This window comes from Urocitellus parryii, chromosome 11, assembly GCF_045843805.1.
Source record: "Urocitellus parryii isolate mUroPar1 chromosome 11, mUroPar1.hap1, whole genome shotgun sequence".
Taxonomy (NCBI): Eukaryota; Metazoa; Chordata; class Mammalia; order Rodentia; family Sciuridae; genus Urocitellus; species Urocitellus parryii.
Window position 1 is genome coordinate 72,570,054 of NC_135541.1, and position 24,799 is coordinate 72,594,852.

At 34.2% G+C, this 24,799-nt stretch overlaps 2 protein-coding genes and 1 non-coding gene across 7 annotated transcripts in view; 2 read left to right on the forward strand and 1 right to left on the reverse strand.

Moving 5' to 3' along the window:
• Positions 1–342: 342 nt before the first annotated feature.
• LOC113192871 (U1 spliceosomal RNA) lies at positions 343–507 on the forward strand. Its single transcript, XR_003302069.2, has one exon. It is a non-coding gene; the product is annotated as a U1 spliceosomal RNA (small nuclear RNA).
• Positions 508–2,735: 2,228 nt separating this feature from the next.
• C11H1orf146 (chromosome 11 C1orf146 homolog) lies at positions 2,736–23,282 on the forward strand. Its single transcript, XM_026403113.2, has 5 exons — positions 2,736–2,804; positions 19,553–19,646; positions 21,710–21,878; positions 22,280–22,358; positions 23,148–23,282. The coding sequence occupies exons 1-5, from the start codon at positions 2,736–2,738 to the stop codon at positions 23,280–23,282; spliced, it is 546 nt and encodes a 181-aa protein (XP_026258898.2).
• An 896-nt stretch (positions 23,283–24,178) lies between these two features.
• Glmn (glomulin, FKBP associated protein) overlaps positions 24,179–24,799 on the reverse strand; it is a 49,757-nt gene continuing 49,136 nt past the window's right edge. For all 5 annotated transcript variants that reach the window (XM_026403090.2, XM_077791193.1, XM_077791195.1 and 2 more), the window contains 2 exons: positions 24,392–24,474; positions 24,179–24,298 (listed from right to left, as the gene is read on the reverse strand). In XM_026403090.2, the coding sequence (XP_026258875.2) occupies positions 24,182–24,298; positions 24,392–24,474 (200 nt within the window). In that variant the 3' untranslated portion in view covers positions 24,179–24,181. The remainder of the gene's footprint in view (positions 24,299–24,391; positions 24,475–24,799) is intronic.

A 24,799-nucleotide genomic window follows, 5' to 3' on the forward strand; every position in this document is an offset into this window, starting at 1 on the left:
GCTGAGTATTGAACCCAATGCCTCACACATGCCAGGCAAGTGTGCTACTGCTGAGCCAAAGCCACAGCCCCATACAATACCTTTATTTATTTTTATGTGGGGTTGAGGATCGAACCCAATGCCTCACTTGTGCTAGGCTACTACTGAGCTACAACCCCAGCCCCAAGGATTTCTTGAATAAGAAACAAAAAGTACTAACTAAATGAAAAGTTTGATAAATATGACTGTATTGAAATAATAATTTGCATGTATCAAATATTACCTGAAGAAGGGGAAAAGCCAATTCACAAGGTGGGAAAAAACATATCTTGCTGATAAAGAATTGATCTAGAACAGAAATTCATGTTCACCTAGCAGAGAAGACATCATGATTATGAAGATGGTCCTCCCAAGGTAAGACTTTTTCACTGCACTACCAGATGTGCTGAGCCCTGTGATTTCCCCAAATGTGGGAAACATGGCTGCATAATTTGTGATAGTGAAGGACTGCACTTGCACTTTCCCCTGGTTACAAAAAGAAAAAGGAAAGGAAAGGAAAAGAAGAAAGAAATCCTACCAACAAACGAGAAAAAGAAAAGGAATCTCTAATTGAAAAATGAGGAAAGACACAAGCATTTCACAGAGGTAGAAACATGGCTTAAATGTGTTAAGCCTTAATGTAATCAGAAAAGACAAATTTAGAGTACATTGAAATTCAATTTTATGCTTCTAGATTTGCAATAATTTTTTTTTGTTTTCTTCCCAACCATCTCAAAAACATATGTCATAAATTTTAGCACACTGAATTTACTGAAATTCTCCTTAAGGCTGGTTTCCGTTGTATAGTGTTTTTATATTGTATAGTATTTGTTTTCCAGAATGGTCTTCCTTCTCTTAGTGCAGTGATATTCTCAGACCAGCATCATCAGCATCACCTGTGCCCTTGTTGGAACTGCATATATTCAGGCCCTATTCCTGGATATTTGTATGACAAGTAGCTTTGTAAGATATAGTATTTCCCTCCAGAGTAGAAAGCAGAATTGCTTATAAAAGACTGGTTTCCTATACTCTGGTTCCTTTCCAATACTATAATTCATTACCCTATGGGACCTGGTGCAAGAAAACAATGATACTCTAGATGTAACTGCTATTGTTGTGAGTAAAAAAAAATTGCCTTTGGGGGCTGGGGCTGGGGCTCAGGGGTAGAGCGCTTGCCTAGCATGTGCAAGGTGCTGGGTTCGATCTTCAGCACCACATATAAATAAATAAAATAAAGGTATAAAAAAATCACATCAGTCTTAAAAAAATTGCCTTTGTCGCTGAGTTTTGGATCTAGTTATCCATGAAACAGTGGAAGGTTAGCTTTCTTAAAAATATGTTTTTAAATATTTTTATTCTTTTTAGTTACACCTGACAGTAGAATATATTTTGACATATCTTACATACATGGAGTATAACTTCCCATTTTTGTGGTTGTACATCATGTGGAGTGCAGCTCTCCACCTGCGAGGGCAGCTGAACTTAAGGTTGCTGGTGTGAATTTCCAGGGACACCAAATAAAACACAGATACACACTTTACCTTTAAACAAGCTTCAGTATGGTTCCTCCGCTCTCAGCCTCAAGCTCCCCAAATGGAAGAGCGAGGGATAGTCACAAGAGGCTGGCGAGAGAGAGCGAGCATGTTTAGAAATGGGCTTTTATTGGGAGGACCCTCATTCTTAGAAAGTTCCATCTAAAAAGTTAAGGGGTGGAGTTACAAGCATTTGAGTATAGTTTGACCCAAGGGCTGTAGGGCGACATCTGAAATCATGTCCTCAAACTTTCTGGACCAGGGCAATGTCCAAGTCACTATGAGATATGATATAGTGACGGTCAAAGCCTCTCCGCTCCATGATGCAAATCATTCAGAGTGGCTCCCCACAGTGGAATTACACTGGTTGTGTATTTATATATGGACATAAGATACTTATGTATGATTCATTCTACTGTCTTTCCCATTCCCTTCCCCTCACTCCCCCCACCCTGTCCCCTTCCTCTGAGTTAAATTTTGTATATGGTGTAGGGTATGACCTCTAAGTTCATTTGAAAATATATAGATAACTAATTGTTCCTAATCTGGTGAACTTCCACTCCCCACCCTCATTGTGTTTTAGCATCCACATATCTGAGAGAACATTTGGCCTTTGTTTTTTGGGGGATTGGCTTATTTTACTTGGCATGATAGTTTCCATTTCCATCCATTTACCAGCAAATCTGGCAGGTTAACTTTTTAGCTTGCAGGTAGAATAAAACCTTAAGACTTTTCACAGTTCTTGGCATAAGTCCTCTTTCTTTAAGGTAATGCTCTGAATTGAGAGCCATTCCTTCTAATTGTTAAAGCATAGTGTTGAATAAACTAAAGGTATATAAAAGACAGATACATTTATGCTTTAAAATGTTCACATTACTCTTTTATTGAGAGAGAGAGAGAATTTTTTAATATTTATTTTTTAGTTTTCGGTGGACACACATCTCTATTTTATTTTTATGTGGTGCTGAGGATCAAACCCAGTGCCCTGCGCATGCCAGGCGAGCGCACTACCGCTTGAGCCACATCCCCAGCCCCCAAAAATGTTCACATTACTCTTAAGTTTGTTTCTTTCTTTCATTGGTTTGCTCATAAAACAGACATTTATATATGGCTTTTTGTTGTTGTTGTTCTTAATTTTCTTAGATTGTGATACCATTGGAAGCTGGGCTGATCTAAGGACGTACGATGGCTGAAAGTGGTGGGAAAGAAGAAATAAAATGGACGACTACAGTTATTATTAGCTCGTCTCTTAAGGTAAAGGGGCTCACTGAGACATTAATCTTAAATTTAACAATTGAAACTAATTTTCACATAAAACCATATTTTAAAAGATCCTTCATTTAAGTGTCCACAATTAGTTTTGGAGAGTACAAAGTACATAATAAACTAAATGTATTTTAAATCTAAAGTATAAACTTCTTGCATCCATGTTCAACATCCTAAGTCTTTTAAGGCTGGAAATTTTCTCATGTTTTTTTCTCTCTAAGCTTGCTCTAATAGACATGTTAATATATCTAGAAACAGTAAGGCATGTACATACATATATATACACCTAGATACTTACATCTGTATATGTGTGTATGTATATATACATATACATGTTTGTATGTGTATATGTGTGTGTTTATATATATGTATATATATGTAAGGATTTTTGAGACAGAAATTGATCTTTATAGTCTTAGCAGCATTGGAAGGCTGCTATCTCTGTAGTTTGTAGAGGAAGGGGATGGGAAGTTGAATACCTGGGGGGAGTCAGTCAGTTCACAGTCTTTTATACTCCCATCAATAATGTATGAGAATTCCAGTTGCTCCAAACTGAAAGATATTTTTTACTGGTTTTATAGCTATTTTCTTTCAGCATATTGAAGATCTTATTTTATTGATTCTAGCTTCCGTGTTAATAAGAGAACAGTCCGTTTAATGGTCACTCCTTTGAAAATTCCTGTCTTTCCTGTCTGTCTGCTTTTTACATTTTAGAATTCTATAGATTTAATGTGAAGATTAAAAAAATCTTTTAAGGCTTCATGAATCTGTGAAATTATGTCACTTATCAGGTTCTCATTCATCATCTTTAATAATGCCTCTGTCCTGTGCTTTCCCTCCTTCTACTCTGAACTTCTATTAGATCTGTGTTAGATCTTCTCATAATATCCTCCATGTATTTTGACCTCTCATATTTTCTGTTTTGGGGATATTATCATCAGTTCTATCTTCCATGGCAATAATTCTCTTTTTACTCCTCTTAAACTCAAACCTCCATTCAGGGATTTTGTTGTTGTTTATTTTGTCTTTCTTTTTTCGAATTGTAAAATATACATAGAGAAAATTCATAAAATATATAGAATCATTAAACACATTTATTATAAATGTAATACCCATATAAGCTAATCAGGCCATGAAATAGAACATTACCAATTTCCCTTTCCTGTTAGGACTTTAATTAATTATATCAATGATCAAATACTAATTACATTAAATATTTATAACTTTTAATTACATAAAATGTTTATGACATAATTTTTCTATAACCATAATTTCCATATTTATTTAAATTTTAGTCACACAGTTAAATGGATTCAATACTAATATCTAGTCTTCATGCAAGAGACATATCTATCACCTAACTTTATTAATGATGATTCATATACAAGCATCATGCCCAGAAAAAACATTCTTTCCTGGAGGAGTCAAAAGTTATCAAGCACAACTTTTAAAAATGTCCTCAAAAGCAGTGGAAGTCTGTGTTTTTGTTTGTTTGTTTGTTTTTTAAATATTTATTTTTTTAGTTGTAGTTGGACACAATACCTTTATTTTATTTATTTATTTTTATGTGGTGCTGAGGATCGAACCCAGGGCCTCGCATGTGCTAGGTGAGTGCGCTACAGCTGAGTCACAACCCCAGCCCTGTCCTTTTTTTAATGCTTTTGTTAGTGCATTATAGTAATATATAATAGTGGGGTTCATTTTGACATAATCATACATACATGGAATTTAATTTACTTCATTTCAGTCTTTTGTGCTTCCTCTTTCCCTTCTATTCTCCTTTCTACTGTTCCCCTTCCACTACTCTAGTGGTCTTCCTTCTATTTATTTATCATTTTTTTAAACTGGTCCTTTATAGATCTATATAAAGGTGGAATTCACTGTGGCATATCCATATCTGTACTCAGCATAATTTTGTCAAATTCATCCCACATTTCTTCCCTTTTCCAGTTGTTCATCCCTCCGCCTCAGTTTCCTTCTACTCCACTGGTATTCCCTTTATCTTTGTGAGGTCTACTGTCCCCTTTTTCTCCCTTACTTTGTTCTAGCTTCTGCATATGAGAGAAGATATTCAACCCTTGACTTTCTGCGTGTGGCTTATTTCACTTAGCATGATGTTCTCCAGTTTCATTCATTTACTGGCAAATGCCATAATTTCATTCATGTTTATGGCTGGGTAAAACTCCAATTTGCATATATACCACATTTTCTTTAACTATTCATCTGCTGACAGGCATCTGGACTGGTCCCATAGCATGGCTACTGTGAATTGTGCTGCTATGAATATTTATGTGGCTGCATCACTAGAGTATTCTGATTTTAGTTCTTTTGGATAAATACTGAGGAGTAGGATAACTGGGTCATATGGTGGTTCTATTCTAAGTCTTTTGAGGAATATGGATACCGCTTTCCAAAGTGGTTGTACTAATTTGCAGTCCCACCAACAATGTATGAGTGTACCTTTCTCCTCACACCTAGCCAACATTTATTATTATTTGTGTTCTTGATGATTGCCCTTCTAACTGGAGTGAGATGGATCTCAGTGTAGTTTTGATTTACATTGCCCTTATTGTCAGGGATGTTGAACATTTTTTCATATATTGACCATTTTTATTTCTTCTTTTGAAGTATCTAGTTATTTTGCCTATTTATTTATTGGGTTACTTGTTTTGGTGTCAAGTTTTTTTTTTTTTTTTTTTTTTTGTGTGTGTGTGTTCTTATACATTCTGGATATTAATCCCCTGCCAGAGGATGAACTTGCAAAGATTTTCTCCCATTCTGTAGGCTTTCTTCATGCTCTTAATTTTTTTTTAACTGTGATGAAACTTTTAAATTTGATGACATCCCATTTATTGATTCTTAATTTTTATTTCTTAATCTTATATGTTGGAGAAGCCTGTGTTTTCTTCTAGCAGTTAAAAAATTTCTAGTCTAATTCCTAGGTCTTTGATCCACTTTAATTTGACTTTTGTACAGAGTGAGGGATAGGGATTTAGTTTCATTCTTCTACATATGGATATCCATTTTTCCCAACCATTTGTTAAAAAGGCTATCTTTTCTCCAACATATATTTTTGGCACTTTTGTCAAGTATCAGATGACTGTAACTCTTTGGGCTTATGTCTGTGCCTTCTATTATGTCTTGTATTCTATTCTGTTGGTCTTTATATCTATTTTGATACCAGTACCATGTTATTTATTCTACTATAGTTCTTTTTTTAAAATTTTTATATTTATTTTTTAGTTCTCCGTGGATACAACATCTTTGTATGTGGTGCTGAGGTTCGAACCCGTGCCGCACGCATGGCAGGCGAGTGCACTACCGCTTGAGCCACATCCCCAGCCCTTACTATAGCTCTTTATTATAATTTGAGGTTAGGTATTGTGGTCTTCATGCTCAATATTGCATTGGCTATCCTGGGTCTTTTATTCTTCTAAATGAATTTCAGGACTTTTTTTCTAGTTCTGTGAAGATTCTCATTAGTATTTTGATGGGGATTGCATTGAATCTAGATAACACTAATGGTAATGTGGCCATTTTGACAATGTTAATTCTGCCTGTCCAGGAACATGGGAGGTCTTTCCATCCTCTAAGGTCTTCAGTTTCTTATTTTCAGTGTGCTGTAGTTTTCATTGTATAGGACTTCCACCTTCTTGGTTAGATTTACTTCCAAGTTGTTTTTTTTTTTTAAGGTTATTATGAATGTGATAGTTTTCCTGAATTCTTTCTCAGCAGATTTATTATTGGAATATGAGAAAGTGATCAATTTATGTATGTTGATCTTGTGCCTCCTACTTCACTAATTTTGTTTATAACCTTTAGAAGTCTCCTGGTGGAGTCTTTGTGTCTTCTAGATGTAGAATCATGTCATTAGCAAATGGAGATAATTTGGCTTTTTCTTTTCCCATTTGTATCCCTTTAATTTCCTTCTCTTGCCTGATTGCTCTGGCTAGAGTTTTGAGAACTACATTCAATAGGAGTGGTGAGAATGGACATCCTTGTCTTGTTTCTGATTTTAGAAGAAAAGTTTTCAGTTTTTCTCCATTCAGTATGATTTGGCCTTGGATTTGTCACAATGTTGAGGTAAGTTCCTTCTATCCCTGTTTCTCTAGTGTTTTAAATATGAATGGGTTCTGGACTTTGTCAAATGCTTTTTATGTATCTATTGAGATAATTATGTGATTCTTATCCTTAACTCTACTTATGTGGTATGTTACATTTATTGATTTGTGTATGTTGAACAAACTTTGCATTCCTGAAATGAACTCATTTGATGTACTGTCTTCTTCATGTGTTTTTGAATGTGGCTTGCCATTTTTTTTTTTTAAGGATTTTTGTATCTGTGTCATTAGGGATGAAGTTTTCTTTTCTTGATGTGTCTTTATCTGGTTTTTATATCAGGGTAATGCTGGCCTTATGAATTAATTTGGCAGTGTTCCCTCCTTTTCTAGTTTATGGAATAATTTGAAGGAGATGGCATTAATTTTGCTTTAAAGGTTTGGTGGAACTTGACTGAAAACCCTTTTGGTCCTGGATTTTTCATTGTTGCAAAGATTTGTTTTTTGTACCAGGGATTGAACCCAAGGGGTGCTTACCAGTGAGCTTTATCCCCAGCCTTTTATTTTTTTTATTTTGTGACAGTGTCACTATTTTAGTTAGCTTTTTTTTTTCTTTTTTTTCTTTTTTTTTTTTTTTTTTTTTTGCTACTGTGACTGAAAGACCCAACCAGAATACTTGTAGAGAAGGAAAAGTTTATTTTGGGCTCATGGTTTCAGAGGTCTCAGTCCACAGATAGCCAGCTCCATTCCTTGGGCTTGAGGTGAGGCCAGACATCATATTGGAAGCATGTGGCCTAGGAATCAACTCACATGGTGATTAGGAAGCAGAGAGAGACTCCACTTGCCAGATACAAAATATATACCGCAAAGTCATTCCCCCAATGCCCGCCTCTTCTAGCCACATCCTGTCTGCCTTTAGTTACCACTCAGTTAATCCCATTGGGGATAAATTAACTGATTAGGTTAAGGTTCTCATAACCCAATCATTTCTTCTCTGAACCTTCTTGCATTGTCTCACAAGTGAGCTTCTGAGGAAGACCTCACATCCAAGCAATAAGTCTTGCTAAGTTGCTTAGGGCCTCATTAAATTGCTGAGACTCCTGACTTAGACTCCTAAGTCGCTGGAATTACTGGTATGTGCCACCACACCTGGCTTCTATTTTTAATGTAGGAACTCAATACTATAAACTTTCCTCTTAGAACTGCCTTAATACTTTCCAGTGATTTTGATATATTGTATCTCTTTTCTCATTTGTTTCTAAGATTTTTTTATTTCTCCCTAATTTCTTCTGCTGTCCATACATCATTCAAAAGAGTATTATTTAATCTCCGAATGTTAGAGTGCTTTCTGTTTTTTATCTCATCATTGATTTCTAATTTCATTCCATTATGATCTGATAGGATGCAAAGAATTATTTTTATTTTGTTTTTGTATTTTCTAAGATCTGCTTTGTGACCTAAAATAGTATCTATTTTAGAGAAAGGTCCATGTGCCCCTGAGAAGAAAGTGAATTCAGTTGTCTTATTTGATTAATAGTATTTTTTTGTTTTAAGGAGTCTTTACTTAGTTTATGTATGGACGACCTATGTAATGGTGAGAGAAGTGTGTTGAAATTATCTAATATTATTATATTGTGGTCTGTATGATTCTTTACATTGAGTAGGGTTTGTTTTATGTACATAAGTGCACTGTTGGTTAGGACATAAATATTTATAATAATTTTATCTTGTTGTTGGATGATTCCCTTGCCTACTATGAAGTAACCATCTTTTCTCTTCTGATTAATTTTGACTTGAAGTCTACTTTGTCAATAGGAGAATAACTACCCTTGCTTGCTTTCATTTTTCATTTGCATTATATTTTTTTTCCATTCATTTATGTTTAGTCTATGGATGTATTTGCCTGTAAGGCAAGTCTCTTTGTTTTTTAATCCAGTTTGCCAGTGTGTGTCTTTTGTTTGGATTGTTAAGCTCATTTACATTCATTGTTATTATAGAGAGATAATTTTCATTTCCTATGATTTTGATTTGTTTCTAATGCTTAATTTAAACTTGATTATCCTTTAATTAAATATTCTAGTATGATTCATCTCTATGCTGGTTTTTATTTTTATTTTTTATTTCTTTTGCATGAAATGTTTCATTGAGTATTTTGTAGTATAGGCTTAGTAGTTTTGAATTATTTTAGTTTATACTTATCCTGGAAGGTTTTTATTTTATCTTCTGTTCAGAAGGATAGTTCTGCTGCTTATAGCAATCTTGGTTGGCACCATTTTCTTTCCGGCCTTGATATATATATATATATATATATATATATATATATATATATAATTTCAAATATATATATAATTTCAAATATATATATTATTTCAAATATATATATATTATTTCAAATATATATATTATTTCAAATATATATATTATTTCAAATATATATATATTATTTCAAATATATATATATATATATATATATATATATATATATATATATTATTTCAAATCCTCCTGCCTTTTAGGTTCTGAGTTGAAAAATCAGTTGAAATCTGAATTGGCTACCCCCAAATGTGACCTGCTATTTTTTTCTTGCAGCTTTAAAAATTCTATCTTTAGTCTATATATTAGGCATTTTCTTTATAATGTGTCTTGGAGAGGATCTTTTTTGATCTTGACTATTTGGGGTTCTCTAGGTTCTTATAATTGGATTTCCATCTTGTTTCTGAGATTTGGAAGATTTTTCTTATACTATTTCATTGTGTATTCATTGGAGCCTTCTTCTATGCAAATGATTCTTAGATTTGGTGCCTTACTGTTATCCTAGATTTCTTAAATATTTTGATCATGGACTCTTAACATCTTTTCTTTATTGTCAACTTTATTTTCAAAATTATGCATTTTGTCTTTAAGACTGAGAATCTATTTTCAAAATGATCTAATCTATTGGTGATATGTTTCATTGAATTTTGAATTTGATTTATTGAGTCTTTCATTTCTAAGGATTTCTGTTTGACTCTTTTTCAGAATCTCTTTATTGAAATGATCTTTCACCTCCTGTGTTTTCTAAGTTAATTATTTACATTTTCATCTAGCTTATGGAAAATTTTCACTATGAACTTTCTAAATTTTCAATATTTCTTCCACTGTGGTGTCAATGGGATCATTTGTTTGAAGTGTTTTGGGCCCTTTGGGTGGTTTGTTCCCCTGAATTTTCATAATGCTTTTGTTTTTATCCATCTGCTGGGATCTTTATTACTTCTACTTTTATGCAAGAACTATTTGGTGACCTTCTTTCTCTTAAGAGTCCCAGGCAGGCTGGGGTTGTGACTCAGTGGTAGAGCACTCGCCTTGCATGTGTGAGACCCAGGTTCGATCTTCAGTACCACATAAAAATAAATAAACAAAATAAAGATTAAAAAATTCTCCCTTAAAAAAAAAAAAAGAGTCCCAGGCTAGGTGAATATCCAGGTATTAATACGTTCACTCAATGTGTGTCCTCTACTGTTCTGAGTACAGTACTTTTTTTTTTTTTTTTGGTACCAGGGATTGAACTCAGGAATTCGACCACTGGGCCACATTTCTAGTCCTTTTTTAAAAAAATATATATTTTATTTAGAGACAGGGATTCACTGAGTTGCTTAGTGCCTCACCATTGTTGAGGCTGGCTTTGAACTCATGATCCTCCTGCCTCAGCCTCCCGAGTTGCTGGGATTACAGGCATGCACCACCACACCTGGCTTGTGCCACCACACCTGGCTAACGGTACCACTTTAACAGAAGACTTTAAACCCTATTTTTAAAATTTTTTATTTGTACACAATACATTTATTTTGTTTATCTTTTCTAATGTGGTGCTGAGGATCAAACCTAGGTCTTTGCACGTGCTAGGCAAGCGCTCTACCACTCTGAGCCACAATCCCAGCCCCTAAACCCTATTTACTACAATAATTTTAGAGCAAAACCTCATATTAATCAGCATTAAAAATAACAAAAACATTTTTATAATACTCTCCACATTTCCTCTAATCCAGGTATAAAATTGCAGTAATGGTCTTATTTTTATGAATGCTCTAACATGCTCCCCTGTAGAAATGCAGAAGTTTCTTTCTTTTTTTAATGCTAAAGTGATTATTTGTCTTTGCACAAAAGAAATATCAGATGTTCTTTGGATTTGATTCAGATGATGAAATGTCTTCTGTGTTCTCAGTAGATGTATCCAACTCAGAAGTAGCCGTGGAGGACATTCAAGAACTCCCATGGGCCATCAATTATTGATATATTTATATTAAATCTACTTTATTTAATATTGCTCTCAATTTGTTGATTTTGTTCTTTATTTCTGTTTTGTTCTTGCATTCTTTTTGCCTTTTGTAGTTTTGCCTGAGAATATCATCCCATTTTTTTTTCCCTTTCTTAGCATAATAGTACTACTACTTCTACTGGTTACTGTAAAATTTGCATTACACACTTATAACTAACATGAATCTACTTTCAAATTACACTATACTATTTCATAGTCAGTGTGAGTAGTTCAGGTAGGTATGATATAGATATATTTTATTATTTTATAATAATAAAATAGTCCTAATTCCTCCTCCTGTTCCTTGTATCATTGTTGTGATCCACTTTACTTATAAACATACATATATACACACTCATACATAAGATATATACCACTAAGTTCAGCTCTATCAGTGGATTGGTATACTTATTAAGTTAAAGTGTTCCTAATCCAATCATTTCACCTCTAAATGTTCTTATATTGTCCCACAAATGAGCTTTTGGGGGACACATCATATCTAAACCATGACCTATGAGTCTTAAATTTGGTCTTAATGTTGTCCCAGAGAAGTTGTACATTCTATTCATAGTTTCTTATTTTTATTACTCATCTTACCTTGTCTTCAAGCCCTGATATTCTTTCTGCTGGATCTAGTCTATTGGTGAGATTTTCAACTGAGCTTTTTATTTGATGTATTAAGCTTATCATTCCAAAGATTTCTGTTTGGTTCTTTTTCAGGATTTCTATAAAAATGCTCTTTCATATTCTGCATTGTCTTCCTTAATTCTTTTGGTTGTTTATTTGTATCTTTTTTGAGTTCATTGATTGCTTCAACAATCATTTAAAAAAATTCTTTGGTATTTCATCCATTTTGTTACCCGTGGATTCATTTATTGGGGAGTTTTGAACTTTTGGAGGCATCATGTTGCCTTGTTTTTCTCTTATTTCTCATCTGTGTTGAGATTGTGCATCTGTTGGGATGCAGTCTTCTCTTTATAGTGTACCTTGGAACATTGATTTGTTGTGTAGTGTTGAGATTAATTTCATTTGGATTTTATATTGTGGTTTCCCTATAGCTTCTTAGGCTATTCTTATTATGTTTCAATGACTCTGTGTATACTCTGTTGGAACCTGGGGCGGGGGAACACCTACTTTCTCTGTTGGACTTGTATAAGTGGGGACCCTCTGCTAGTTCAGGAAGGTATGATGTAGATATTTGACTATGTGAGGTATACACCCCATATTACTCCTCCTGACTTGTTTGCACTTTGTAATCTGAGAAGGTTTGGGAGTGACCTGTACTAGGCTCCTCATGGGTGAGGTGTTTCTGGGGGTGGAGGTAAGGTGAATATTCAGTAGTCAATCTTTAGGCTCTCCTCACATTTGGGGCTGGGTCATCAGCAGGGTGATTTTGTCTCCTCTATTTAAGTTTATGGGTGCATCAAGGGTTGAGTAGGATTAGGTCTTAGATGGGGTAAGGTACAATTTCTCTCAACCGGGTTAGAGGTATATCTTAGCATCAAAGCACCCACCCAACATTTTCAAAGTGCTGGGTTCAAGCCCTAGCACTACTTTGAGAGGAGAAAATAACCACCAGTGATAGCAAGAACTTAAAAAGAAAACCAGATATCATCATAAAATAAAAACCTGTTGAAAATAACTTCTACAACTCCACTAGCCAAAGAGAAGATAGGCATTAATAAAGGTAAAATTAATATAAAGGTACATTATAAGGGGTAGAAAGAGTAAGAAATGATGAGAGAAAGAAAAAAAGATAATGGAATAAAAATGAGAAAGGAGAGAAAAATCTAGAGTTAAAAAATACATAAAATTAGATAATAGTATAAAATAGGGAAAACTAACTAGAATGACAGAATAAAGAATGATTCCTCCTTGCCAAGAATTTAAAATGGAGACAGTTTTGTTTTTGTTTTGGTTTTTTGCTTTTTTTGTACAAAGGATTGAACTCAGGGGCACTCGACCCACTGAGCCATATCACCAGCCCTATTTTGTATTTTATTTAGAGACAGGGTCTCCCTGTGTGGCTTAGCACCTCACTCTCACTGAGGCTGACTTTGACCTCAGGATTCTCTTGTCTCAACCTCCTGAGACACTGGTATTACAGGCGTGCACCACTGTGCTTGGCAAGACAGTTCTTTCAGAAGTCTCTAACTTTGGAATCTACCAGGTATCTAGGGGTTGTAGCTTATAGGTGCAGTCTTGTTTGTTGGTTCTTAGTCCCAGCCTAAACAGGTCAGACCAATTAGGACATCTGTAGGCTGAACCCTGCCCCTCTTTTTCCACCAGTGCAGACTAAGGCAAAGTTGTCCTAAGCAGGGCCTGAGGCCTCTGTGAGTGGCTCAGTATCAATCTGAGTTGCTGGCCAAACCCTCTCACCCATCAAGCCTGTGGACCAATCCAGATTGTGCATCTCATGTGCTTGGGGTTGTGGCAAATGACCAAATTGTGGTGGCTATTCTCTGAATACCTCTGTGCATGAGGGAAGCTACCAAGCCAGTGGGTTTTGAACTAAGGTAGGGAGCCCTAAGCAGTCTGCCAAACCCACCTGTACCTCTCCCAGACCCAGCCCCCTTGCAAATCCACACACAGCTGTCTTGTTACTTGTCACAGAGGTCAATCTGCCAATTTTTTTTTTTTTTGAGAGAGAGAGAGAGAGAGAGAGAGAGAGAGAGAGAGAATTTTTTAATATTTATTTTTTAGTTTCGGCAGACACAATATCTTTATTTGTATGTGGTGCTGAGGATCTAACCCAGCGCCACAGGCATGCCAGGCGAGCACGCTACCACTTGAGCCACATCCCCAGCCCTCAATCTGCCAATTTTAAATAGAAGTATCTTCTGCTTCCTTCTGCCTCTCAGACCACATATCCCATTTCTAGGAGTTTTCAGTGGATTTATGTCTCTTTGACTTTCTTGGAATGGACACCCACTAAGCCAGTGAAGAGAAGAGGCTGTTGAGTCTTGGGAGATTTAAGAAATGCAGTGGTTTGGGATCTCCCATGCAGTAAGCTCGACCATGGAACTCTTCTTAAGGTGGCTCCCTATTACAGCACTATCCAAATCTGCTGGGAAGTGCAGGGAACCTCTTTTCCCACACTAGTTCATGATTGTGATCTGCTCAGACTGTATAATTTGCTTGTTGGAAAACTCTGCCCCCTAAAGTTTGCTAAGAGTCTGTTTCAGCCTGTCAAAGGGGGTGCTTCTTCTCCCTACTGAGCTATATGGCACTCAGTGTTTATGCGTTCCATTTCTCTTATTATTTTTCTTATTATTCTGAAAACCAGTATTTCTGGGTTTTACCTGGTTACTGTCTCCCTAGAATTGTACTTCAGTGCTTTTCTGTGGCCCCACTACATTAACATGTGACAGCACACCTTGTGTTTTGATTCAGTCTCTTGGAACACTAGGTAAAATTCTGAGTTCCTCTAATCCTTCGTTCTCTCCTTCAGTTTTTTCCCCATGTTTTTTGTTGTGCATTATAATTATATATAATGGGATTCATTGTTTACATCTCTATATGAGCACACGATATAGCAATACAATTTGGACAGTATTGTTCTTCAGTATTTCCTCTTTCTCTCTACTCCTACATCAGTCTTCATGCTCAATATTGCATTGGCTATCTTGGGTCTTTTATTCTTCCAAATTTAGATCAGTGTTTTTTTCACCAGTTTAAACATCTCATACCAATCTCTTGCAGCTCTAGCTTGTGAGGGAAAGTCATGTAATTTTTATCTTTGCTCCTCTTAGAGTCAGCTGTTTTCTTCCTCCGGTTTCTTTCCAGAATTTTTTCAACAGTTGTGCCTAAGTATACCTTTTTGGAATTTTTATTGCTTAATGTTCCTTGAGCTTCCTGGATATATGATTATATGATTTGGTGTCTGACATTAATTTGAGGAAATTGTCAGTTATTTCTTCAATTTTGTTTTTAGTGCCTTTCACTTTTTTTTCCTCTTTCTGATAGTTCCATATTCATGTTACACTTTTTATAGTTAGTTCCTGGATATGCCCCCTACCCTCAGCTGCTTTTTGATCTCTTTGCTTTTTAGTTTTGGAGGTTCCTGTTGATTTTTTTCCTATTCACGTTCACTCTACTAATAAGCCCATCAAAGAAAGTCTTAATTTCTGTTAAAGTGTTTTTTTCAGATTGTTCCTGTTTCTTATTAAGTACCTAGAATATTGAAGTTTTGTTAATCTTGTAAAGTCCAATATACTCTCTCCCACCAATGTTTTCAATCTACATATATGGGGAAAATTTAATTTGTGGTATTCTGTTTTATATTTAATCTCTGCACTGACTTTTCATAATATGTTATTAGCTGATTCTGTTGAGTTTTCAAGGTAGTTAGTGAAAATTTGTAATTAATGAGAATTTCTGATAGATATCTCTTATTTTTATTTTTGCTATGACCAGAGCAACCAAAACAATTGCTCATTTTAATGGGAATATCTCCAGTGTTTTATTATATATGATTTTACCAATTGTCAAAAAATATTCATCTCAGCTTAATTTATGCTGTCTTTCCTCTTAATCAGAAATAAGTGCATTATTTTTAAAATACGTGCTTAGTGTTATCTGTTGATAAGAACCTAAATAACTAATCTTTGCATTTCTTAATTAAAGAAACTGGTAGTTGTGGATTTTTCTTCTATTCTTTTGAAATTTGGTTTGCTATTTTTTTAATCATTATTTATCAAAGATTGATGATCTGTAGTTTTCTTTTTAATGTTATTTTCATAGGAATTAGGATAGTTTTCCTCCTCAGTGCTACTCCAAATTCCTTATGTGCCTAACAGTTTATGTAGTTTGGAAATTATTTGTACCTGAAGTTATTAAAGGATTTTCCTGGGCTATGGATATAATTCAGTGATAGACCACTGACCTATCACAAACAAGGTCCTATGTTGGATTCCCAATGTTAAAAAAAGGGGGGAGGAGGAATTGGGTTCTTACTCAATTTCTGTGTTCATAATCTTTTAAAAAATGTGGATTTTTTTCTCTACTAGGTTTTTATACTTTATTCTGAGTATATAAGTTATAATTTTGCAAATACCCATTTAATAAGAGCTGTTAAATTTATTAAGCTGAATTTAATGAAATTTGCCATTTCTGTGGTGAAAATTTTCCTATTGGCATTCTTTTAATTCTATTGTGAACTACTAGTTATTAAGTGCCCTTTTTCATCTCTGTTTAAATTTATATTTACTTTCATATGAGTAGATTTTCTAGATATAATACTAGTTTTTTAAAATATATTTTTAAATAATTTTATTTACTTTTTTTTTATGTGGTGCTGAGAATGGAACCCAGTGCCTCACCTGTGCTAGGCAAGCACTCTCACTGAGCTATAGCCCCAGCTCCTAATACTAGTTTTAAAGGACATTAATAGATATTATATATTCAGGAAGGATTATTGTACGGATTTTATTTGGAATACTGGTATAAACAAAGTTGAACAAGGTTTTTTTTTTTTTTCTGTACTCCTCTTCAGAGGCTTTAATATGTTTAAACGTATTGTGAAACTCCCCAAAGGAGACAAAATAATATTTCTTGTTTTCTAATTTTATGACTAAGGAACATTTTATGGGACTATTTCATGGGATTAATAATCTGTGAAACATATTTTAGAAAATCTAATCTTAATTTCCCATTTATTTTGAAAAATCTGTATTTTTTTTCCAGTAATGGGATTAAAACTGGAGTCTAGCACATGCTAGGCAAATGTTCTACCTCTGAGTTACACGCCCAGCCCAATATATCAGCTCTTAAACTTATTTCTCTCAATTCATTACTTCTTTATTTTACCTTTCTTATTTCCTTTTTATTATCACTTTTAGTTGGCCCTCCAGTAAGATATGATTCAAATTCTTCAGCATAGCATATATAGGTCCTCATAATCTGCCTTAAGTTATTCTTAACACTGTTACCAATAACTGATTCATGTGTACCTTTCATACTCATCAGTTAAGAATCATACTTTCAAGTCTGCATTCCTTTTCCTGTTATTCTATCTATGCTCTTCTCACCTTTAAATTTTTTTAAAAAAATCTTTTATCTGTAAATGGACACAATATCTTTATTTTATTTTATTCATTTTATGTGGTGCTGAAGATCAAACCCAGTGAGGCAAGCGCTTTACCACTGAGCTACAGCCCCAGACCTGTCTGATTATTTTTTATTGTGTTGGAATTTTTATTTAAAAGATTGTAGAAGCAATTGGAGGCCTAAAGTAATATTGGATTTCTCTAAAGAAGTCTTAATTCTGTGAGAGAATGAACCACTAATTCCTTATTTGCCAGGTTAAACAGAATTTGAATTTCAGATGAGCAATGCATTTAATGTAGGTTTGTCCAAAATATTGCATGAGTTATATCTACACTAAAAATTACATAATAAATAATTATGATTCAAATTTAACTGGATATTTTGCATTTTTTTAAGAGAGAGATAATTTTTTTAATATTTATTTTTTAGTTCTTGGTGGACACACATCTTTGTTTGTATGTGGCGCTGAGGATCAAACCTGGACCGCACGCATGGCAGGCGAGCGCGCTACCGCTTGAGCCACATCCCCAGCCCAATATTTTGCATTTTTATTTGCTAAATCTGGCAACCCTAGCCATCAGTTGCTTATTGTATATGATGAATTAACTTTATCTCCTATGCATGTAGAATGGCATTAGTTATGGGAGAATTAAAAAAATAGTCACTCAAATAGTTTTCTTTGTTCTATAAAGAAGAAAGAGAAAACTGATAGAGAAGACTGATTGAGAAATGTTGCTCTAGGGAATGCTTCTGGAAGGTGCTTGGGAGTACTAGTAATTCAGTATCATCTTAATATAATTTCTGGGATTTAAATGGTTTGAAGTTAGGCTTCATTCCCAGTGAGAGCTGTTCTACTTTTGTCAAAAACTTCGTTTAGCTTTTCTTCTGCCTCTTTCTGAATTGTCAGATGCCCTCAGGGAAGATGTGGCCTAAATGCTAGGGTTATATCTTTGAATTTTTGTATAGAACTTCACCTTATAGGTTTTAACTATCTTGCTAGCTCTCTGATGCATTCAAGCAGATTTTTTTAATTGTCCAGTTTTTCAAGTTGCCTTCAGCAGGAGAGTTGACCTAAATTACTTAATCTGTCATTGCTGAAAGCAATGTACAGTTTTAAAACCTCAGAAGAAAGGGCCATAGTTGAACTGTAGGTCAGGATATAAGTAGCACAAAAAATACTCTCTTAGGAAGGAAGAGAAGCATATATTTTATACTTAATTTTAGACTGTGTGCTTAAAATATACATGTTCTGAAGGAAAATGTAAAATTAATCTATCTAAGATATTTTTATCCATTTGGAGACTCACAAGCTTGAGTTTTAACCAGTTAGGAAACACTATTAACCACTAGGATTTTAAAATAAATAAATGAATATATATATATTTATATAAATATATATATATATATATATATATATATATATATATTTTGTAGATGGACACAGTACCTTTATTTTATTTATTTTTACGTGTTGCTGAGGATTGAAACCCATGCCTCACACATGCTGGGCAAGCGATCTACCACTGAGCTACAACCCCAGCCCTAACTGCTAGGATTTTAGTATTTTGGTTAACATGATCGAATTTCTTGGTACAATGGGAATGAGGTAACTTTTTTTTTAAGTGATAAAGTTTTTTTTTTGTGTGTGTGTGTGTGGTTGTAGATGGATAGCATGCCTTTATTTATTTTTAATGTGATACTGAGGATCAAACCCAGTGCCACACGTGTGCAAAGCAAGTGCTCTGCCACTGAACTACAGCCCCAGTCCTGAATTGAGGTAATTTTGAAATAGTATTTAAGCCAGAAGATAGTAATGCTGTCTTCATATGTTTTCTGACTCGCCTTCTTAAGAGTACATTAAAATAATTAACGAAAACTGATGAATTGGAGAATTGGTTGTCTCCTGTGCGGTCATCTATGTTTCTGGCATTTTGTGGTTCTGTCAACCACTTAAGAAATACATTATCATCCATTTTCCAGAGTTATACATTAATACATGTCATAATTCATTTCCAAGTAGTCTTTTTTAAAGTTTTCATTTCTGTGATTGTCATGGGTTAGTTCTTCAATATTGTTGTTAATTTCTGCTCCCAAATAACATATCTATAGTACATTAACTCATTTCCAAACATACAATCATTGTTTAAGTAGGATTAAATATTTTTGTTCTTAAAAGTGTTTTTCTCCATAGAGAACAGATTTTCTCTTTTGATGAACAAATCTTTACAAGTGACATTATAAAATAAAGTATTAAACTTTAAATGTTTTTTCATTAACTATAATAAAAGTATTGTAAGCATATCTTTAAGTTTGTATTTTTAAAAATTCTTTTAAAGACTTATGAAATTGCAACTGCCCTAGAAAATCAAAGCCACAAGATTCGGTATTCAGATACAGTGGAAAATGGATCAATCATATTTTCTCTTTCTGGTATAGTATATTTGCTAACTGCCTTGATATAAATTCTAATAATTTTTGTAAGTCAGTAGTCATGTAATAATTAACATATTACCTTTAGTGAGAGGTGAATGTGTTAAACTGTTGTTGCTGCAAAGAAGCACAGATGGTCAATTACAGAATACATTCCTTTTTAGGTTACAGTTGTTAAAACTGAAGCAAGGGGGCTGGGGTTGTGGCTCAGTGGTAGAGTGCTCACCTAGTGTGGGTGAGGCATTGGGTTTGATCCTCAGCACCACATAAAAAATTAAAATAAAGGCATTGTGTCTACCTATAACTAAAGAAATATTTTTTTAAAAAAAGAACCAAGAGGGCTGGGGATGTGGCTCAAGCGGTAACGCGCACGCCTGGCATGCGTGGGGTGCTGGGTTTGATTCTCAGCACCACGTAAAAATAAAATAAAGATGTGTCCACAGAAAACTGAAAAATAAAAAATATTAAAAAGATCTCTCTTTCTCCTCTCTCTTAAAAAAAAAAAAGAACGAAGAGAGTCTGATGGAGGATGGGAAAAAATACTCACCTTGGAACTAAGATGAAAATAGAAATGCCACTCTCCCAATAATCAATCAATAATATTAAAGTATGAACTGTATTAACAAGAGGCCAACATGGCATCAATGGTCCAAATTTGAATGCAAAACCAAAATGAGATATTTTGTCATGATTTTGTATGAGAATTTACTCAATAGGTTATAAGTAAATATTAAAGAATTGTATGGGGACAAATAAATATTCCCGAAATCTTAAAACTGTATAACCATGAGTCATGGGCAAAGTACAGGAATTAGGATAAAAGATTGGAGAGATGGGAAGAGACAGCTTCACTTGTGCTTGGGAAATAACAGAAGTGATTAAAGAGATGGAGATAAAGGATTTTATCAAGAAGGCTGTAAACAGACCTTTACTATAGCAGAGGTTTTGGAAAACTGGTGCTTTCAAAAGCTCTTAAAAATAAGACCTCCAGGCTGAAAGTGTTCCAGTCTCAAATTCATTCCTCCTGATTGAATAGTCTCCTCCAGGTAGAAGTAAAGTGTTTTTGGTGACATACTATATGTTCTTGCCCTTTGTATACGTTATTTAATCCTTTTGACAGGCCTAACAAAGGGTTATTATTCCAATGTTACAGAGGAGGAAATATATGTTCAGAGGTTATATAAGTTTGCTCAAGCTCATCAAGTTTTTATATAATCATGAAGTCATTTCCACAGATTGTCTTTACCACATCTTTTAAAGAACAATAATTCAATCAAGTTTTCCCCCCAGGATTATTCTTATGTGCCTCATACTATTTCAGAGATCCAAGATATCTGTTGAGTATATTAATTTATATAAGTACTTAAGCTCTGGTAGAAAGGTTTCTCCAACAAGAAATGATTGAATATTTGCTTAAGACTACCCTTTCTTTAGTTGATTTCTAGCTTTTAAAAGTCACAGGAGGGCTGGGGTTGTGGCTCAGAGGTGGCATACTTGCCTGGCATGTGTGAGGTACTAGGTTTGATTCTCAGCACTGCATAGAAATAAATAAAGTAGAAGTCTATCAACAACTTAAAAAAAATCTTAAAAATAAATAAAAGTCAGAAGAGATTCTGAATTGCCGAACACATGAAGGTGCCTGGAAAGTGGTGGGCCCAGAGAGGGCAGTGAAATTCCATGAGATCTCATCTGAGATACTTTGCTGTGTGTCTTTTCCATCTGGCTGCTTACCTGTATCTTTTGAATGTACATTCTAATAAGCCATTTAAAAAAAAATTTTTTTTAAGTAACATAAAGGATTAACTTTTAAAATACAGTCAAGCTTTTAACTAAAATTAGGCATTACCCTCATATGGACAGTGCCTTATCTGGAAAACACTGCTATGCAAATTATTATTTTACTAGAGTACTTCAAAGAACTACCTAAATCATTTTTGTTAAGAATTGTTATAATTTCTACTCCTTATGAGTTTAGGGTCTGGATATTTTGTTATAGCTATTTTTTATTTTCTTGAGTTTACAAATTTTGCTCTATATGACAGATTGACTTTTACCTTTCCTAGGAGTTGCATTTTTATTAATGGATGCTAAAGAATGCATTATGTCAGCTGAAGAAATATTTATAAACAAAATTGAGAAGTTTATTAATATTCACAAAAATAGTTTTTTGGTTTTGTTTGCTGCCCTCCATGGGCCTGAAGAATGGAAACTGATGTTCAGGATTCAGCAGAGGTATGAAAAACAGCACTACAGGATTTTTTTTTTTTTTTTTGCTTTTTTTCCTTTTTCTTTTTTACACTGTATTGTTTACTTCAGTTAGCAATTCTTAAAGGGAGGCCTGAGTTTTGTTTTGCTACAAGACAAACTTTATGGGCTCTTTTTGGGAAAGACTTATGGGCTTTGGGAAGGACTTCTGGGCTTCTTCTGCAAGACTAAACCAAAAGTGAGCCCTTTTTAAATTAAGTTAAATTCTGGGTATATTGCCACTTCAAATCCCATGGCATTAGTTGGAAATAAACACATAATGAATAAACACTTTACAATTGAGATTCATGTCCTCTTTACACCTGTTTAAGAGAGCAAATGCCAGTAAGTTATAAGATCTCTGTAAAATACCAATTTTTTTTTTTCAGATTCCTGGGAAGTAACTTACGGATACTTCCAGTACACAACACAGCAAATGCTATTACTCTTATGTGCACTATTGCCAAGGTAAGTCACATGGGAAAGAAGACATGTTTACATACAAATAGTAGTATACTTTTAGGTTTTTAACTTCAAATTACACGCCCTTTTAAGCAGGATTGACAACTACTCAGCTTCTGTTTACTCAGAGAATTTGCTATTTCATGCTTAAAGCTCTTTCCCAAGCCTGAACTCAGCTTCTCCTCATCTTTTGTGGTAGCTACTATCCATTTGTGAATGTTTGGATCAAAAGAACATTTAGCTGTATATGTATCATCTTCCTTCAAACTCTGAAATATATATACTGCCTAGATTGCAGTCATGAATTGAATACAAACATTGTTTTATGGAATGTTCTCCATAGTTGCCCACTTTCTTTTCGTATGTGTACCCAGATACACAGAACTCCCTTAGGCAAAGTTAAGTCTTCCTTTTTTTTTTCTTTTAAATATATTTTTTTAGTTGTTGATAGGTCTTTATTTTTATTTATTTATATGTAGTGCTGAAAATCAAATCCAGTGCCTTCACATGCCAGGCAAGTGCACTACCACTGAGCCCCAGCCCCAGCCCAGGTCTTCCTTAGTCTTAAATTTGGAATGTATCCCCTATCCTATTCTGCTTTTCAGCTATATTTGAAATTTGCTGAAGATGGAAATCAGGTATTTTTCCTATTACTCTAATAACACATATATTTTTTAAATTATAGGTGATTCAGAGATACTTGCTGAATGAATTACATTTAGGTATTTTTTTATGTGACTGAAAAAGATAGCTGGGTTTCTGTAAGTAATGCTGCATGTTTATATCTTCTTCCAGACTACCTCCAAACCATACATAGATAGCATCTGCTATAGAATGATAACAACTAAAGCTTACATCATAGAACAAAGTCCTGTTTGGAAAATGCTTCAAAAGATAAAACTGGGTGGAGATACAATTAACCCAAATTAAAGTACCAATTGTAAGGTCATTTTGGAAGACTATCACAAAAATTTTACCTGTTAAATTATAATGTTGAAATATATTCTTTAAAGATGTTTATATTGATTTAAAATAATAACATGTATACAATTAAAAGTAATTTTACTTTAGGAGTTTTGTTGAATGATTCCTTTAATTATTATATAGAAAGTCATTGGTACATACTTATAAAACTTATGGGGCTGGGTCAGTGGTAGAGCACTTTCCTACCATGTACAAGGCCTTGGGTTGAACCACAAAACAAAAACAAAACCCATGCAATTTCTTAATACAAATTAAGTTGTACGTGCAAACATGTAGGAAAAAATATAGGTTTTTCTAATTAGTTCCTTGGACTAAAGGAAGATTTGTGTATATTTTTTAGGTTTTTCACAAGGGCAACTGTTATTCTAAAATTAATATTTGCAGGTGCTTTCACACTAACTGCTAGAGAGTTGGTGATGGAACTCTTCCTTAAGACTGCTTCTGAGCCCGGAAAGAGGGAAACTAAGAGAAACAATCAAATGTTCTGAACTCAAAATTTCTTACTACACTTTTACAGTGGTATGGTATCCAACTTGACACTAGGAGTTCTAAATGTTACAGACACCTACTAAGCAGAAAGTGAATCTGTTTTTACAAACTCCCTACATAAATGAATAAAGCATTTTAACATTTTATGAAATGTACAACAAAATTATTAGTTTGTATTGGATTTTCAAAAGCAATATTTTGGTTTTTTAAAACCAAAGAATACTAATCTATAATGTGTCATTATAGAAATAGACAACTGAGAAAAGCTAATATTTTTTCTAGTAAAACTGTTTTTATAAAAGGTATTAAATAAAGCATAATGTACTTTATTAGTTTTTATTTAGAAAGTAACACTTTTACTTTATCCCAACATTTTCTTCAGAGGTAGACTTTGTTTTTATTTCAATGAGTTCTTCTACTCGAGCCAGAACGCTTTCAATCAAATCAAACGTGAAAAGAGCTGAATGTAGGACCTGTAATGCCAAGAAAATTAGTGTTGCTCATGCTGCCTTTACAACAAAACAAAAGATTTCATCTTGATATAGCTTTAAAAATTTTCAAATCACCTTAAGTTGCATTTCAGGGGGCATATTAGGGATCTCTTCTCCACCGACAGTTACAGAACAAAGATCCTTAGACTTTTGGACTGCTGTAAGGAAAAAAAAAAAAAAAAAAAAAAAAACAAAAACTCATGTCATACTTAGCCATTAAAATAACTTTCAAGAGCTAGGTGCAATGGTGCACGCCTGTATTCTTAGCAACTCAAGAGGCTGAGGCAGGAGGATTGCAAATTTCAGGCCAGCCTCAGCAACTTTGTAAGGCCTGGTCTCAAAATTAAAATAAAAAGGGCAGGGGATATAGCTCAGTGGTAAAGCTTCCCTGGGCCTGGGTTCAATCCTTAGTACCCCCCACAAAATAAATAAGTAAAACAACTCTCAGATTTTAATAACACATTTATAAGCTACCTTCATCAT

Excerpts from the sequence above, each read along its gene's own strand:
- C11H1orf146 (XM_026403113.2), top strand. The coding sequence starts at position 2,736 with ATGGCTGAAAGTGGTGGGAAAGAAGAAATAAAATGGACGACTACAGTT. Across the intron at positions 21,879-22,279 it reads ATGTTCAGGATTCAGCAGAG|ATTCCTGGGAAGTAACTTAC; the intron begins GTATGAAAAACA and ends TTTTTTTTTCAG. Across the intron at positions 22,359-23,147 it reads TTATGTGCACTATTGCCAAG|ACTACCTCCAAACCATACAT; the intron begins GTAAGTCACATG and ends ATCTTCTTCCAG.